This window comes from Plectropomus leopardus, chromosome 18 (assembly GCF_026936395.1).
Source record: "Plectropomus leopardus strain MGB_pleo_1.0 chromosome 18, ASM2693639v1, whole genome shotgun sequence".
NCBI lineage: Eukaryota > Metazoa > Chordata > Actinopteri > Perciformes > Serranidae > Plectropomus > Plectropomus leopardus.
The window spans coordinates 9216778-9234522 of NC_142193.1; the positions used below are offsets into that span (position 1 = coordinate 9216778).

At 38.6% G+C, this 17745-nt stretch overlaps 1 protein-coding gene across 2 annotated transcripts; it reads right to left on the bottom strand.

Moving 5' to 3' along the window:
• Window positions 1–397: 397 nt before the first annotated feature.
• Window positions 398–16957, bottom strand: kmt5c (lysine methyltransferase 5C). Of its 2 annotated transcripts, none has more exons than XM_042504854.2 (9): window positions 16605–16957; window positions 15389–15521; window positions 14055–14220; window positions 13713–13822; window positions 13422–13585; window positions 11068–11087; window positions 10684–10820; window positions 10390–10550; window positions 398–6964 (listed from the first exon to the last, which is right to left on the bottom strand). In XM_042504854.2, exons 2-9 carry the CDS (start codon window positions 15499–15501, stop codon window positions 1632–1634), a joined length of 6204 nt encoding a protein of 2067 aa, XP_042360788.2. In that variant the 5' UTR covers window positions 15502–15521; window positions 16605–16957; the 3' UTR covers window positions 398–1631. The 2 variants fall into 2 exon arrangements, with proteins under 2 accessions (XP_042360788.2, XP_042360787.2); XM_042504853.2 differs by having other exon boundaries at window positions 10378–10550.
• Window positions 16958–17745: the final 788 nt, after the last annotated feature.

Below are 17745 nucleotides of genomic sequence, written 5' to 3' on the forward strand. Positions count from 1 at the left end.
TTTCCAAATGTTTATTGTAACATTAAACATGACTTTTATGCAATATATGTAATGTATAACAGGGCAGTGCCAAGTTTGAAAAACATTTTGCAAAAATATTAGTGATGTTGGTTCCACAATCCGATCTGTGTGACTTTAAAGAGGCATTTACTCAAAAATTTAAAACAAAACAGATGTTACCAATTATTTTGTCTTAGCCTGTTAAAGACTTTTGAAAGACTGAAGACATTTTAATACTAATTAAGGCCTTGTTTACAGATTAACAAATTCAATGCAAAGACTTTTTATATTCTGTAGGAACGTTGTATGTAACATTGAAAAATTACAGAAATAATTTGGCTTACACGAATAAAGTCTATGGTCTCTTGGTATGAAAAAGAGAGTCAAAGACAGAAAATGCAAAAAAAGAATTAAGTGTCTTTAATGATATAGGCTACATTTGTACATTTCTACAGCAGACTTTCAGTAAGACTAACTGCCAATTAGAAAAAAGACAGAACGTTTTACCTGTAACAACTGAAAAAATTGAATAAGATGTCAAAGGCTGTGAAATTAAATACTTGATGTAAATATTCAGTTCAGTATTTTGTCCCATTAAATAATAAAAAACATTTAATAGTTTGAACAATCAACGTGAAATATAAATTACATGAAAGCACCATTTCAAGGATGAGGATATTAAAATAAATAATTGGCCTTTCCATATCAAGACAGTACATTTTCATGGTAGTAATGTAAGGCTGTGTAGTCACACTGAACGCTCCTGCCCACTGATGTCAAATGGGTTCAACATACAGTACATCATTACATGAGGGGAATGCTCGCGTGACTTCCACAATCAACAGCAAATAACTCTGCTTACAATATAAACACCTATAAATGTGTAGCTCCATCAGTGACAACAAAACAACTAACTATTGCAGGTGATGCATAACTTTTCTTTCTGCTCTTTCTCTATAGTAATCGTAAACTCCGTAGAAAAAGAAAGACCAAATAAATGACAAAAGTGAGTTACTCTGTGAAAAGATTGTCACTTTTCTTGATGTAAAATGGTAATATCTAAATGTTTCCAACTGGAAGAACTCCCGTCACAAAGAAAGAAAAAGTCACAAGAACATATAAAAGACTGAGGCACAAAGCTGCCTTTTTTAAAACCAATCAATACAAGTACCAGCAACCGACGATGGTGCTCCTGTCTCTACCGCCATACATGGTATAGAAAGTCATACAGCTATGTTACAGTACAGTAAGAGGGCTTTCATTGTTTATGGGGCATGTAGGGTCAAACTCCTATTCACAAATATATTTAATGCTTTGTTTTCTTTATGCAATTTTAATTTGGTATTCTCAGCAAATTGTAGCAGATACTTAATTTTTTCTTAAAAATCATACAGTAGTTAAAACACGCCGATACTCGCTTTACATAAAATCCTGTACAATTCATTCATACATTAACAGTCCATCAAAATAATGATTTAGAAAAGTGTCAATCAGTCAGTGGGCTTTAATAATTGGTAGACTATGAATTACAGTGTTTACAAAAACATCTTGTGGCAGACTCTATATAATCCCCCTTGAACAAAACAACATCCAAATATATTCTGGGATCCTGTGACTGCAATGGATATAAATCAGTCCGAGTACTGGAGATCTAAGTCCACTGTGCCATCTGTCACCACTAACCTCACCCTCTTGGGTTTTGTGGCACCCATAGAGTGAGAGGATGTAACAGGTCCATAGTGTGACGTGCCTTGGTGTTCCCCGGGCTGGCACTGCTGCTGCATGTCTTTCCTGCAATGTTCATCCTGACCTTTGAGCCCTGAAAATCCACCCAAGGAAAAAGATGCTGGGTTAGACAGCTGGGGTCCACAGGGCTCCAGAACCAGTCGCCCTTGGGTGCCTGATGGCTCCATCAGACAATGGTAGGTGTAGTTTGTCGAGCCTAATCCTGGGTAACCCTCAGCCCCATCCCTGAGACCCAGGGTCAATGAATGATCTCCGCTAAAGTTTAGTACGTAGGGAGGACCTTGATAGCCATAGGGTAAAGAGGCTGAGGATGTTGAGGACTGATTCTTGTTTGCTGGTGCTGGCGTACCAGGAGGTGTACTGTGGGCCACTTGGGGGCTGTTGTGCTGAGGCATGGGTGAGAGAGACGAGCCAAAGCTAAAGTCAAAAGGGTCTTGCTGAGTGTAACATGGCTGGTGCTTGTCTGAGGTCGATGGAGTGGACTTTTTGTCTTGTGATGAATAACTATCAGACACTTTGCTAGGAAAGAAGAAAGGTCTTGGCAGCGTTGAAAGGTTTTTGTATGTCATGTTAGTTTCAACACTTTCATGTTTGTCAGAGGACATCTTACTTCTATGAAAAGACTGAGGAAAAGAGGAGCTTTGTTTGTTGAAATGGGGGTTGGACCTGTTGGGGTTGCTGGAGGAACCAAGATGGCCGACATCTTTTCCAAACCCCTGAATGTTGCCTTTTTGATGGCTGTCTATACCAACAGCTAGTTTCTGACTCTGCTGGGTCTTCTCAATAGCACCTGATTTTGCATTAAGTGTTCTAGACATGATGATGGGGCTGCCAGCAGCCGTGATGTCTTTACAAGGTGCACTATACAAGTTCTGATTCTGGTTCCCGTCCTGAAACTTAAGCACCCTGTGAATAACTGTCGAGGTCTTCTCCTGGAATTTGAAAGGGTTGTCAGGAGGATTGGGAGTTTTCACAGTGAAGAGTTGAGAAGACAAGAATTTGTTGGACATTTGCGATGATGGGACGGACTTAGTCAAGCAGCTCTGGGGCACTCCTCTGACTGTGTTTGGCTGATTACTTGAAAAAGACTGGGATTTATTAGGGATGGCCATACGATGGAAGGGGCCCTGGGTTTTAAGGTTCGACTGAGCTTTTAATTGGCTGGTGCTCGCCTTGACGTTGATGGAGGGTTGGGTTATAGTAATAGGAGTGTGAGATGTAACAGAAGACTGTGTTGCAGCAAGCAACCGAGGCTTGCTGGCTACAGGACTAGACTGAGTTCTGTGGTCTTCTTTGGGCAACCTCATTCCTGGATTTTTACTTAGAATTCGATCCTTAGCGGTGAAGTCAGAGCTGCCGAGGGCTGCAAAACTTAAACTGGGGTTGGGTGGGTTTCTGTCTTTGGAGGTATCCTTTGCATCACATTCCAGAGGAACAGAATCACTTTTGGAAGAAATCAGACCTGGAAAAAACTGCAGATCCTCACTGGTAAAGTTATTTCCTGGACTGGGAGGGCCAAGGTACGGCGTCTCCGTGGTCCATGTGTCAGCTGGGCTGTGAGAGAGGGGACTGCTGAAAGGATCTGTGGGTGGATCTAGTGAACAGAGATCAGATGGGGAAGATGGAAGTATGTTCTGTGGCTGATAATACCCCTCAAAGTTGAGACACTGAAAGTCTAGTATATCGTCGCAGCAGTTTGTAAAGCTGGGCTCACCGGACAGCATGTTATCTGCAGTTGTGAATGGAGGAGACTGGGACGGGGGCTGGATGACAGAATTAGCAGCACTGGAACACGCTGTTGGCTTTTCCAAAGTCTGAGATGAACACAAGCCCTCGGAGAGCCTGGAGAGACTGTTGTCAATTTGTTGGAGAGTGTGACTAAGACAGGGGGTGGGTGTTTCTACAGGCCCACACTTCCGTGTTCTCTCCGTTTTGTGCCTCTGTTTCCTTCCTCCGCTGTTCATCTCTGGCCTTTCAGTGACTGCATCTGCAGCCGAGGATATAACTTCAGTTTTACTGTCATTAAGAGGGGAAGACAGCGACAGCGGTGACAGAGACAAGGAAAATGGTGGCGGCTCTGCTTTCAGAAAGGCTGCGTTGCTGTTCAGTCTCTGTAAAGACTCTTCTTTGAGCTTGCAAAAATCAAGACATCCTTTCTTTTGTTTCCCTATAATGTGACCCTTCATCTCGTTCTTAACTTTGGGCTCTACTTTAAGTTGAGTTTGTATGAGCTCTTCTTTGCTATCCACCTCCCAAATATCCTCTGTCTTTCTACGTAGTTTAATTACTGGTAACGGAAAACCATTTGCATCCAATTCAGGCTGCAGTTTCTGTTGTGACCCAGTTTCAAATAAGCAGCAATTCTTTACAAAACGATCCTCAATTTTTGCTTCTTGCCCTGCAGCTGATGTACCACTGTCATTTTTACAACTGCCTACTTTATTTGGCAGCAGTTTGAATCCATCTTGAAGTTCCCTGCCAAGCTTCTCTTTAATTTCTACTTTGTCGTTCTGTGTTTCACTGGGTCCACAAACACCTTCAACATTTTCAAGGTCTTTGTCTGATTTTATATCTGGGAATGCATCTGTGATTTTATTTTCAGTCAGCTTCTCAACCCTTTTTTTCAAATGATGTAATCTGCCCTTTGACTTTTTACTTGCCTGCACATGAGCCTGAGCTGCCTCCATCTCCATGTTTAAAATTGTCACAGAATCCATAATGGCTTTAAAAGGGTCGCATGTCACCGACTCATCTCCCTTTTCTGTTTTTAATGCCATATTTTCCAATCCTGCACTTTGCATTTCCCATACCTTCCCTCTCCTCCTCTTTAAACGAATCTTAAAATCAAGGGCTGGCTTTGTCTCCTCCAAATCACTGTGCTCTTCTACCTCGTCTTCCTGTTCAGATTTACTCTTAGTTTTACCACGCTGCGCTCGGACTACAGAAGGCCCCTCAGCCTGTTTGTACTCTGCAAGCTTATCACTCTCTGGTGTCTGAGCTGTGTCGATGTCACCCTTATCTAATTTACACTTTCGAACTTTTCTCAACACATGGCTTCGCTGAACTTCATTAACTCGGGACCGAAGCACTCGCTTAAAGGAGTTTTGTTTTGTGATCCTTTGGGGATTTAACCTCTGGACCTCTGTTGTCCGAAATCTGCCTTTACAATCTCTTTTCCCTTTGCTGCTCTCCCCTGAACACGTGGTAGGGCCCTGCCTCAGCTCTGCGGTTGACTTTAACTCAGTGCCTTCTTTAGAAGCTTGATCTGAAGCTGAATTCAGACCTTGTTCGGAGTCTATTTCCACAGAACTGCGAAATGTACGTTTTTTCAGAGGTATGTTGGACTGTATGTGTGCCTGTGGATTGGTGTCTGGGTGCGGATTAGTCGTAGCTTTTGCTGAAATCAGTGACTTATGAGGTAGTGGGTTGAGGCTGGGAGCCGGCGGGTAATTATGCCTCTGTGGTGACTGAAGCTGCGAACTATCCTCACTCAACTTAGCCGTCACTGTAGCTGGAACTTCTTTGCTCAAGTGTCCCTTGGTGCTTTGCTTAGTTTCTGCTTTTGTTTTCACTGCTCTTGGTCTCATCTTTCGTCGCCTAATAATCCTCCTCTGCACCGAAAAATGGTATCTGCCTCCATTTATTTCAGTTGTTTCTTCGTCCTTCTCAGCACTTTGCATTTCTTTAGAGGCCGAGGTAGAAAGCCCTGCAATATCTCTGTGTAATCTCTTATCTATACAGGACTTATCTTTTCTTAAAATATCAGACAGAAGAACCTTTGCCTGCTTTATGACAATATCTGCTTCAAACCTACTTACTGGCCGTTTACTAACACTCCTAGTCATTTGTTCTGATAGTTTAACTTCCTCCCCGGCTTTATTTTTAACACACTGTGTGTTATTTTGTCCTCTAGTTCTTTCTGTGGACATTTTACATTCTGACTCTTTCACTGCTTTCAGGGCCATGTTGCTTTCACATTCCACAATTGCACATGCAGCATTTTTATTTTCTTTCTGCCCTTCAATTTTGCTTTGTACAATGTCCTGCTGCTCCTTCTTAATATCATAATTTTCTTCTGACACTGTTTGTATTTCAATAATCTTGACATTTCCACCTTGCTTGTTGTGCGATACATCAACTACAGATTCACTCGATTGCTGCTTCTTTAAATTTACCTTATCGGTGGCCTTGAAAAACATTTCCCTCACCCCTCTGTTACCTTCGGCTGTGCAGCTCTCTGAACTTCCTCCCTGATTCTGCTGTGATCTGGATGCTCTTTTTACTGTGAGAGGTGCCGGTTTGGGACACTGGCTTTGCCTGACCCTTCCTCGTAATACCACTCCCTCTTTCCTGTCTTCAGAAGTCTTTTCTACTTTTACACTTTGCTGCAATGATATCCTTGTTAGGTTGACTCTAAGGTATTGCTTCAGTGATATTAGTGGATTGTCTCCAGCTTTCTTGTGTACATCTGTGACATCCTGACAAACTTCTAAGAGTGATGAAGCTCTGATGGTCTTGTGCTCAGTAGCTGGGGTCTTAGCCGTGTCGAGGACGCAGGATTCAATGTTGCTGCTCTTGTCGCTTTGACTCTCTTCTGCTACTTTATCAGTCTTCCCTTCTTTTATTGCACTACAGGTTTTGTCATTTTTGACAGGGTGACAAAGAGTTGTAGTGTTGGCTGCACTACTGGACCCTGTTTGATGAGTGAGCGTGGTAGTGACCATGCTTCTTGTTCTCGAAGAGTTTTTTTTGGAAGCTGCCTGCCTTTCCACCACTTTGACAGACTTCCCATTAAGGCCTGCGCTATGTCCTGCAGGTCCACTTTCCTGATGAACCGGCATGGTGGAGTTCAGAGTGAAAGGCTTTAGGTTTACCTCACTGCTCGGATTTTCTTCCCCAGTCGAATTCAGTTCACTTATCTTTTCTTTTGGACTCACTTCCTCCAGTTGTTTAAGCAAAGCCCTTTCTTTACTCTTCGGATCCTTACAATTGAGTAAGAAAGCCACTGAGTGGCGCCGTACTCTGATTCTAATGTCTCTCAGAGAAACTTGGGACAAAAGTGGAACTGTCCAACACTGTTTGACAGTGGAGGATTTCAGCGGGTGCTTTCCTGATCGTCTGTGCTTCTCTCGTCTCCACTTCTTTGTTTGATTAAATTTTCTGTTCTTCAAGGCATTTCTCCTCATCTGCTGGGTAAAGGAATTCCTTGAGGGGATGGCTATGAATGAAAGACAACAAAACAAACAGTTGAACTATAAGCTGTTGTATATAAAAGCATATCTCTGTATGTCTACTTATCATAGATGTAATTATTAAAACAATGGAAACACTGACATTCTATTGTATTTAATTATCAAAAAATGAATACAATAATAACATCTGTTAAAAATAAATTCCTAGCTAAAGGTATAATTTGAGTGGCACAATCCCAGCAAAGTGGTGACTGTGGAGAAACATTGTTATTTAAGTGACCAATTTATTAAAGTGCAATCATTAGTTTTCTATTGGGTGAGCCATTTACTGCACAGCAGAAGCCAATGAAACCTGCGGTACTAACAAAGCATGTAATGCCCGGAAAGGCGTGGGACTAAAGTATTCAGGTTGTACAGAGATGACACTGACTGTGAAACGGATTGAACTGGTCTTAGGTTATTTTCTCTTTACCCAGAAATAACCAATCATGTCTTTGGGCCCAAAACACATTGCAGTTACAGTGAGGTAAATCACATGTGCTATGGTTCTACCATATTTTATCCAATACTTAATCACCATGAAATATGAGTATGAGTACTCTTAACGCAAGCAAAAAACAAAAGAAAACGAAAAATGAAACATAAAATTTAAGTTACCCATAAACCCATAAAGTATTGTCAAAAATATCTATTTATCAATACATAGCTGTATGTTTGTATTTATCATCAAATTAAAAAAAACGAATTGTATGCCCTTAATGTCAGTCTGATCTGTGGTATCAAAAATTGTATCGAATATTGCTATCTTTCAAGGAATTTTATCAAAGTATTGTGAGAACACTAACATATAAAGTCTTTAGTGACAACATAACTCCTTGCAAACTTGCAGTATAGAGAGTCTATAGCAAAAGAAAAGCTGCTTCTTGCAAATTAAGTGTCAGTGGATAATCACAGGAGAGGTAAATTCACCTCAAAAGATGCAGGGGCTGACATGACATCTAATCAAAACAATATCCCCTATAGTAATAAATGCATCCAAGGTATAAAAATTTAAAAAACAAACCAAATCTATTCAAGACAAACTATCTGTATGTGGTTCAGTTGTTTATGTTTATCATGTTTGGTGACTCGTTTTGCTTTAGTTACATAAGGATACAAATGCAACTCATAATGCTGAAGGTTTGTGTTGTGAAACTAACAAAAACAAGAGAAAACGGAAGCACCTTAGGATTATGTAAAGATTTAGTCAGCTATGTATGTAAACATATTTGCAGATTTCATGTTATGTTGAATCCTTACATCATGAAGAAGCAGCACAATCGGCTTCATGAAAACAGGCCCAATGTATCTCTGGATTATATTTTAAGCATGCGTTTGACTACATTCGCAGTACATATATAGCTATTCAATCCTCCCATTTGTTTCCAGAGAGTGAAACAAAGTTCATCAGCAGCTAACTCACTGCATTACTCTGATCTTGTTTCAGGTCGACATGATTTTTCAGCAACAGATAATACATGTTTTGAATAGGGCTGACATGATATCATATTTTCACTACCCTTTCACGATTATCATGGCCAAAAAAATTCATGATACAGATATTATTGTGATATTGATATTATCATGATATCTATAGAGAATCTGAAAGAGGAAAGAAGAAATTAAAACTTTCTTTATTGTGTCTTTTGTCTTTATTTTGTAACTCAAAATATAAGTGTTGCGAAGTGGAAAGGGAGAACGCAAGGAAAGATAAATGATATAAGAAGTGCTGGATTATTTACACGATATTATCATATGAGTATTATCAACATGATATCTATGTTTAATTTTTTAAATATCCCAGTTATTTATAATAGTGGTATATTGCAACATCCCTAGTTTCAACTGAATGACTTTCAACCTAAATTCTATCATGTAAAACACATTAAAAAAAATGATATATCTTTGCAATGATATATTATAGCATTGCAATTTCTAAATCACAACATGACTAAAGTGGTCCCATAGCTGTTTGCACGCTTTCTCCACAGAAATCAGGTGACATTTTTATAAACAAACACAACAAAACAAAAAAAGATTTGTAGTATTCCTCAATCCTATTCAAACAAGTGTCACTTAGCAACAATTTCGAGATGTGAGTTGTGTGTATCATAATGTTAATATTTAAATTTAATTTAATTTTTTAAAAAATTAAATTTCCACAGTCACATTAAATCGTTTAAAAAACATTGCCAGAGTCCAAGGAATAATGTCACAGCAAGATCTTGAAAGGCTCACCCATGCCTTTGTTTCCAGTAGGTTAGATAACTGCAACAGTCTGTTTGTAGGCCTTTCAAAACAAGCTGTTCAGCAACTTCAGCTTATTCATAATGCTGCTGCAAGAGTCGTGACAAAAACTAGGAAATATGACCGTACTACTCCAGTCCTAAAATCCTTACACTGGCTACCTGTCACTCAAAGAACTGACTTTAAAATCTCACTGCTTGTCTACAAATCAATCTGTGGCTCAGCGCCAAAATATATCTCTGACATGCTTGTGACATATGAACCCTCAAGGACCCTCAGAACATCAGGGGCCGGCCTACTGAGCGCCTCAAGAGTCAGAACTAAAAATGGTGAAGCAGCATTTTGTTATTATGCAGCACAAACCTGGAATAACCTCCCAGATGAGGTTCGTCAAGCCCAGACTCTGATCACTTTTAAGGCAAAGCTAAAGAACATTACTTTTTCACACTGCCTACTCACCTGCTGACGACCAACTTGTTTTTAAATTTGATTTAAATAATTTTAAATTATCTTTTTATCTTTGCACCTCTTGTCTGCACTTTTTTGTAGTCATTTAGTAATTGATTTCAACTTGTTTATCTTATCTTTCTCTTTTATAGTAAATCTGTATCTTTAATTATGTCTTTATATTTTATTACTCTGTAAAGCACTTTGAATCCCTGCGTATGAAATGTGCTATACAAATAAAGCTGCCTTGCCTTGCCCTAAAATTACCTGTATGATGTAATACATGCAGGCAAGTGCTTAAATGTGACTTTAAAGACATATTCAATTTTATTGTCCTGATTTTGATGTATGATGGTTTTAAAACTGGAATTCTAGCCAGGTTTGAACAAATTTTATTCTGAGTGGACCTTAATGAATGAGCAGTGTTGGTTGTCCCAACAGCTTTCAATTTGATGGTGCATTTAACAGCTGCTGAAGTGATGAGGCAGGCTGTTGAGCTTTTAGTATTACAAGCAGTTATTCTTCACGTTACTGCTGTATAATTGCATTTGTACAGCTAATATTCCTGTTTGTTGGTTTTGAGCCACTTCTGTGGTGCTGAGAGGGCTTTTATAAGCCAGCAGCGTAACTCCTATGTTTGAATTTGCTGCCTGTCAATATTTATTGTTACTTTCATTTTAACAGTACTAAATCCTGAAGCAGTTACCTTTAAAGATACCTGAGTGTATTCCTGGTATTATCGGCCTTGTAGGAAAGTGACCCTTCTCTCTGTGATGACGAAGATATCTCTCTCTCAAGCGGTACTTTTGTCCAACAGCATCCTTTGTTTCTTCACATTCAGGCTGCTTCCCTCTGTGTTTGAAGTGACCCTCTCCATTCCTACAGTGCAGTTAAGACAACAAAATGAAATTCAAGTTAAAAGAGTATTTTCACATCTGATGCAGAAAATCTTCAGTTCTGAGCAAAAAGCAAGCTACAATAAAGACAATGTCTGATCAGATGATGGACACACCTCTCACAGGTGCAGCATTCACACATTTCATTGCCTTCCCCAAAAAAGCTGGCACCATAGTAACACGTGATCTCCTCCCCAGGTGAGATGGGTCGAATCACTTCAACACATGCGATATTCTTCTCCCCAGGGATGAACTGGGCGGGTGAAAAGGGGAAAGACAAAACACAGCAAAAGACAAAGACAAAGGTTGGTTGGCCCATGGGATAACATTAACACATTAACACAGAGCAGTTAGGAAACAGAAGAGTACAACTCTGTACCTAAAATACAGTTTTCAATGTGCAAAATTTCACAATAAGTCTGTGTAAGCATCTGTCAAAGTAATATTTTCAACTTGTCTAATCTCTTAAGTGCATGTGATGAACATATACGGATAATTACCTTGCAGTTTGGTTTGCAGTCTTCAACCCAGAAGGACAAAGACAGAAAAACAGATAAAAGATTTCAAGTTATTAATTAAATCACAGCGATGAATAAAGGACTTGACATTTTGTTGATCAGCTGGCTTGTAATGAATTCATTTTGCAAAAGGCTCAAAGGCTAAGCTGATTAACTCTCAAACATTATTAACAGATCTTGTCAGGCGCTGCCCTCTGAGTGGACGGAAGATTTAACTCAAATTTCACTGGACCTTTTGGACACATTACAATTCAGCTCACACCACAGCCTGACATGGGATCTGTGAAGAGTGAGCTGTTTGTCCTTATCTATTATAATGACTTCTATGATTGACCAAATGTTCATGCAATATAATTATGAAACAAAAAAAAATCATTACACACTGGGAATGGCTTCAACAAGTTTTTTTTGCCTATTAACTTCCAGATTATTTTTGTGATTTATCATTTGGTCTATAAAAATGTCAATAAGTATTGAAAAATGTTCATCACAACTACCTACATCTCAGCTGGCATGTTTCATTCAACCAGAAGTCCAAAACCCTAAATCATTTGATTTATAATTACAGAAGACTATAAAAACAGTAAATTACCATATTTTAGAAGAGGTATTTGTTTTTGTTATAATTCTTTATCAAATCGTTGTTAAGCAATTTCCCACTAAACAACTATTTGTTTCAGCTCTGCACTGAACTGTTTCGATTTGTACAATTATTTATGATTCAGATATAGTTGTGGCTACATAGCACATTCACCACTACTTTTAAATTAATGAAATTTTTTGTATGGTGCAAAAGCAGTTTAAAATGAATCTGTGTTTTTACTAAACAGTATGCGACATCCTTTTTGCTACTACTGCTGCAGGTAGTGGTGAAATAATGGTCATGAAATGAGATATCAAAGCAAATTGGTGAATTTGTGAAGTCAAAAATACATAAATACATAAAGCCAAGTCAGTCCTGTCATCTAAAGATAATGAAGAAAAAAAAATAACTTGTGACACATTTGATTAATTTCAGAGACTCATATCCCTTACTGGAATTCAAAACTTCAATTTTGTACTTCAGTAAATCACAAAACAAAAAAAGTTGCTGAGATTTTCAACCAAAATATGAATGTATGAAATAAAGTGGTTTATCAGCACAACATGTGTTGAAAGGAGTTATGCTCATTCAACAGGCAAAAATTAAAGATACACAATGCAGGATTTTCCTGAAAAAAAAAAAAACAATACATAGACTTTTACAGTAGCAATCACTCTCAATTATCACTTATGATCCACTAGAGGTGTGTCACAGTGTATTTTTCTGCAGGGATTCTGCCCTCTGCTCATATTTTCTTATATATTTTTGCTGTGTTCAGGATGTTCCTGGGCACAGTGCACAAGTGAGGTCTAGACTTTATAAGAAGGTAGTTACCAGGTGCCATACCGTGAGCAGCACACAAAACAGAGGAAGCAATGAAAATCGCAGACATAGTGCCAAAATTACAGAAATGTAGCGAGGCAAAACAAGAGTGAATCAGAGGGTGGATTTTACTTTAGCTGGCAATACTGTTTACAAACAATAACTGACAGTTCCTGCATAGTATACCTTTAAGTACCACACTCATGGGGGACAATTTGTCATGGGAAATAACAAGAAAAGATAGAGTAGCGAGTATTAATCTGATCACTGCAGGAACACGAGAACAGACTCCATATCTACAGGTTTCAGAGTGTGGAAATGTTAATCCAGTTCCTAAACATTTGCTCTAGGATATTAAAAAAAATCAAACTTTCACAATGCGCATGTGAATGCTGTACTTGCATGACAAATAAAGTCATGTTTGACCATATCAATTGCAAAGATATTTGGATACACAACTTAAAGGTTTGCTTTCACATAAAAAATAGCATTTTGTGAGTCTTTGGTATTAAGTATCATAACTGAAACCACAGGCCTTTCAGTATGTATGTCAGTAATCAAATATTATTAGAAAACAAATGACTATGACTTAAGTGTTGTGTAGTGTGACCGAATTGAATAAAAGGCCTGTCAATCAGTTTGAGAGTGATAGCTGATTCTAGTGTTGTGTTCTGACTCTTTATTTGGTTTTCATCTTTTTGTTGCCATTCAGATCACAGACTGTGCCTTTAAAAACTTAGTCCTGGCAGGTGAAAATGTTCTCTTGATGAGACTCACAAGCGATCACTCCAATCAGCTATGAACATTTTGAATTGGTAAATCTGTGTGTGTGTGTGTGTGTGTGTGTGTGTGTGTGTGTGTGTGTGTGTGTGTGTGTGTGTGTGTGTGTGTGTGCTGGGAAAGAATGAGTCATGAATGCAAACAAACTCACCATGGTTAATGAAAGCTGCAGGCCCCAGCCAGAGCTGAGCGCAGCGTTTGCGTGTGGAATACATCACACTGAAGTCATTGACTCCTGCCCTCAGCACAGCGCTGTCTGCGGGGCTCAGCTCTGCTATGCAGCCCAGCAGGACCTCCACCCGCTCACCTACAAACCTGCCGAGCAACAATTCAAGCATTACATATCTACAATATAAAAAGAAAAAATGTCCAGGAAATGCAGCAGCTATTGTCAAACTACATGCTGCCTTGACAAACACAATGTGTTTATATGAGTGATTACCAGTGCCTCGTTGAGGTTATCTTTGCTCCGTTGGTCTCTGAGGAGTATCTGTCACAGGACTCTATCTTGATGCCGCTATCCAACAGGAAGGCACCGAGGTAGCGATATACCTGCAGAAATTACAGATAGTTAAGATTGTGCCCTCGCGTTTAAGTGACAAATTCAAGAATTTATGGTAGCTGTCTATGAAACTAACACAGTTACCAAAATAGGGAGACTTCAAAGTCTTCAAAGAACAAATGTCATCATACATTTTTAAAGCACTGTGTCTAAACAAATTTAAATTAGTGATTTTGTGTGACATTGTTTTTTATCTATACTGATTTCTAAGCTTGAACATACATGTTGTCTCAGCAGCTCCTGTCGATGGCCTCCCAAAGCACTGAAGTAGTCACCAGCCGGTTCGCCCACTGTCAGTGCCTCGAACGTAGCATTGAAGTCATGCGTACGCTGAAAGCGCAGCAGGGTCTCTTTGAGGTTACCCCATCGCCGGATCTCTGGTGGAGGACTAGAGAAAAAGCAGATAACAGCATAAAAAGCAGAAACAGTCACAGGACAAAGTCTGAGCACAGTGTGTTTTAGTCTAAGGCATGTCCGTGTAAAATGCTAATTTGGTTTAAGTAGAATTTTAGAAATAGATTTCAGGTGACTGCCTCACCAGATGTACTTGAAATCAACAAAACACATTTTTGAGTGATCAGAAGAAGATACAAGATTAAAAAATGAATGCTTAAATTTATCAAGGATTGGCACTTTTGTAACTGTCACTGATTTATTATTACTTAATGTGTTTGGAGAATATAAGATCAGATAAACACGAAAAGCAGTAACTGCTTAAATATCAATGGACTAGGGCAAAATGATCATCACAAAAATGTTGTAATGGTGACTGATTAATGTGCATCTTTCCCAATGCAATTCTTTAATTGTATTTCAGTATTCTAATTTGACAGAAAACTTGCATCAGCATGTTTTAATACACTTATAAATAAAAATGGCTTCATATAAACAGATCTTTAAATAAAAATAACTAATAATCTATAATCATTATTATATAAAAATAGTAGACATTTCCCTCCTATTGCATCACACTTGCAGGTGGCTGGCAGCCACAAAACATTGGAAACAGAAAGAATCAGTCACAGCATAACAAAAGAAAAAAAACGTATGTCATTGGTCATACTGCTTTCATGTGAATATAGGAGCTCGTATGAGCATCTTGTCTATTTTCCCTGAAGTCAAAATGTCAAAAGCGATACAGTATGTGTCCTCCAGTTGTTGTGTTGAGCTAGGAAAAAGTTTCCGATACAACTATGTTAAGTGTAAAAGCCCTTGACAGTGTGCAAGAACTGCTATGAACTGTGGATCTGTCTTTTTTAACAGATGTAGGACAGTAAGCAACTGTTATATGATTCCATACATCATTTTCCGATTCAAGAATGTTAACCTTATGGACAGGTCTGGTTGTCATAACATTCTCATACATGTCCCACTGAACATATACATAGTCAGAGCAGAGAAAGAAAGAATAACACTGTACTGATGTGGGAACCTCTAAGATATATCCTAACTAATTGTTAAACAATTGTTAAAGTACTAATGTGATCATGTCCTAAGTAGACTGTAAGATTTGTTGTGATGGTGTTTAAACTGACATTTCATGAGCAACAGATTACCTGATGTTCATTTTATGGGTGCTGAAACCCAACAAAGGGTCCAGCACCAAACCCGTGGCCAAGTCATCTGTCTCACACAGCTCCTTCACACTCATTCTAGTGCATCCATCCATTGCCTCCCACCATCAGCATGCTGCAAACAGAGAGTCAAAGTAAAGCTATGGCAGCAACAACAACAAACCACAATCATATATGAATTGTGCATTTTAGCAAATCCAGCAAATGACATAACAATACAAGTGTTAACATTAGTTACTTGCTCACTTGTCTAAGTAGGCTCACAACCCCATCATGCAATTCTGATTTTCTGTATTTTATATTCTGTGTTTACAATATCTGGTAAACAGTAATGTTACATGTCAGTTAGGGATGTGAGTAATACATAATTTAGCTGTATAATACATTTTTTATGGTTTGAATACACACTGTAAACATTTAAGTATTTGAAAAACAATCCATGCGTGATGTACCCGTTTGTCACTGCTTGTAGCTTGTGCATTGTAGTCAAATGTTTGTTTGTGCAGAGTCTTTATCAGATAAATTGACCATATAAGGAATGTGACTGCTATATGTTACTCTCAGTACACTTGGACATTAAAAGACATAACATCTAAAAATAAGGACAACAAAGCTCAACAAGGTAAACATAAACACTTGACTACTATGTACATATATATAGATATATTAAAAAACAAACAAACGAAAACAGTGACATTCACAGAAAATAAGATAAAAGTGCAAAACTATGGAATTACTGACGTAAGAGTTAACTGTAAATACGTGAGGTAGCGAGATCTGGCAGTGTAAAACGTGCTTATTTACACTGACGGTGATTATATTTACAAGTTAAAAACAGTGTATGTAAACTATAATAATACATAATTTGCAGATACAGCATTACAGTGGTTACTTGCCCACTTGACCCACTACAGATCCTCAACCCTGTCAAATCCAGTTTACTCTATTTGCAATGTTTACCACTATATGGTAACGTTATGTGTGTGTTAGGAATGCGACTGAGCGCACATTAGCTTAGCATGACATCTTGCTGGGAAAATATACGAGGTTATCAGCTGAGGACTGAGGTAGCTAACATTTTGTAGCACTAGCAGGTCTGCAGCTAACGTAACATGACTGCATGAGATCGCTGCTGAACTGTGAAGCAGTATGCACTCGCGGTGATGCATGGTGACACTGAGGTTTTGGAGAAAAATACCTGGGAGTCTTTTGTAGTCAACGAAAGTGTCGTCAGATAGACAATTTATCGCCTGGCTCGAGAAAGTTAGCCTAGCAACACAACCAGCTAGCTTTCCGCCGTCTTGCTGGCTAGCCCGGGCAGCCGCGTACGAAAATGGAGTCTCCTCGTCACTTATGGAATTTGTTGGTTTGCTGACGACTGTGAATCCCAGGATGAATTACAAAAGGCAGAAATGCGCCAGACACGATGACAAACTATCTTAAAAAATGAATATGATAAATGGCTAGCTGAGTAGCTTTGCACAACGTTCAATACGCTCGTCTAGTAGCAAAAGTTGATGGGGAACGTCCAGTGCAACCGAACCCTGAATGACCACGCCCACGCGGTGTGCTATTGGCTGAGCTCAAGGTCAATTTTACAAATCAAGTGTTTCACGCTCTGTGATTGGTCAGATGTTTTTAATGGGTGGAGCCATGCGGTTAGGTTTACTATGTTGATACAGAGCAGAGGTGATTATTTCCCTCAGTACAGTGGCCTCTATTTGGCTGCTACAAAGCATCTCGCGTAATCACTCACACGAATAGCCACCACTACAGAGGAGGGATGCTGTCACCAGGAGCGAGACCAAAATCTGCATGCTACTGAATGATACTAACATATTTAGCGTCTACTGTAAATTGGATCTGTCACTCTTTATATGCAGTAACATTTATCTCCCCACCAATTCCTTTTTTATATGTAGTTTTAAAATGTGTCAAATATTTATAGCCTAATAAATGTCTTAAATTATAGATTAAGATCTTCTATATTACAAAAACAGAATGATGCAAATGATATAGACCTACATAATGGTGCATGTGCTCGATTTTACTATGTTCTGAAGTAAACTTCTACAGGGACCAGACTGTAAGACAAAAAGAAACAAAAAAATTAAAATGCTCAAAATTATTCTTTAATTGTTATATAGACCATGCAAACTCTATCATAATATATTCTAATACCATGTATTGTATTATACATTTTTATTTATAAAGGCTATGAAGAACAACTATAGTTTTTTTTAATTTTATTTTATTATTTAGGCTTACTTATTTATTTTATTACTTTTATAATTTACTGTGTGTCCCCAATGTAGGCTATTTCTCCACCCTGTTTCTAA

Excerpts from the sequence above, each read along its gene's own strand:
- kmt5c (XM_042504853.2), bottom strand. The coding sequence starts at position 15,501 with ATGGATGGATGCACTAGAATGAGTGTGAAGGAGCTGTGTGAGACAGAT. Across the intron at positions 14,221-15,388 it reads ACCCATAAAATGAACATCAG|TCCTCCACCAGAGATCCGGC; the intron begins GTAATCTGTTGC and ends CTTTTTCTCTAG. Across the intron at positions 13,586-13,712 it reads ATAACCTCAACGAGGCACTG|GTTTGTAGGTGAGCGGGTGG; the intron begins GTAATCACTCAT and ends GTTGCTCGGCAG.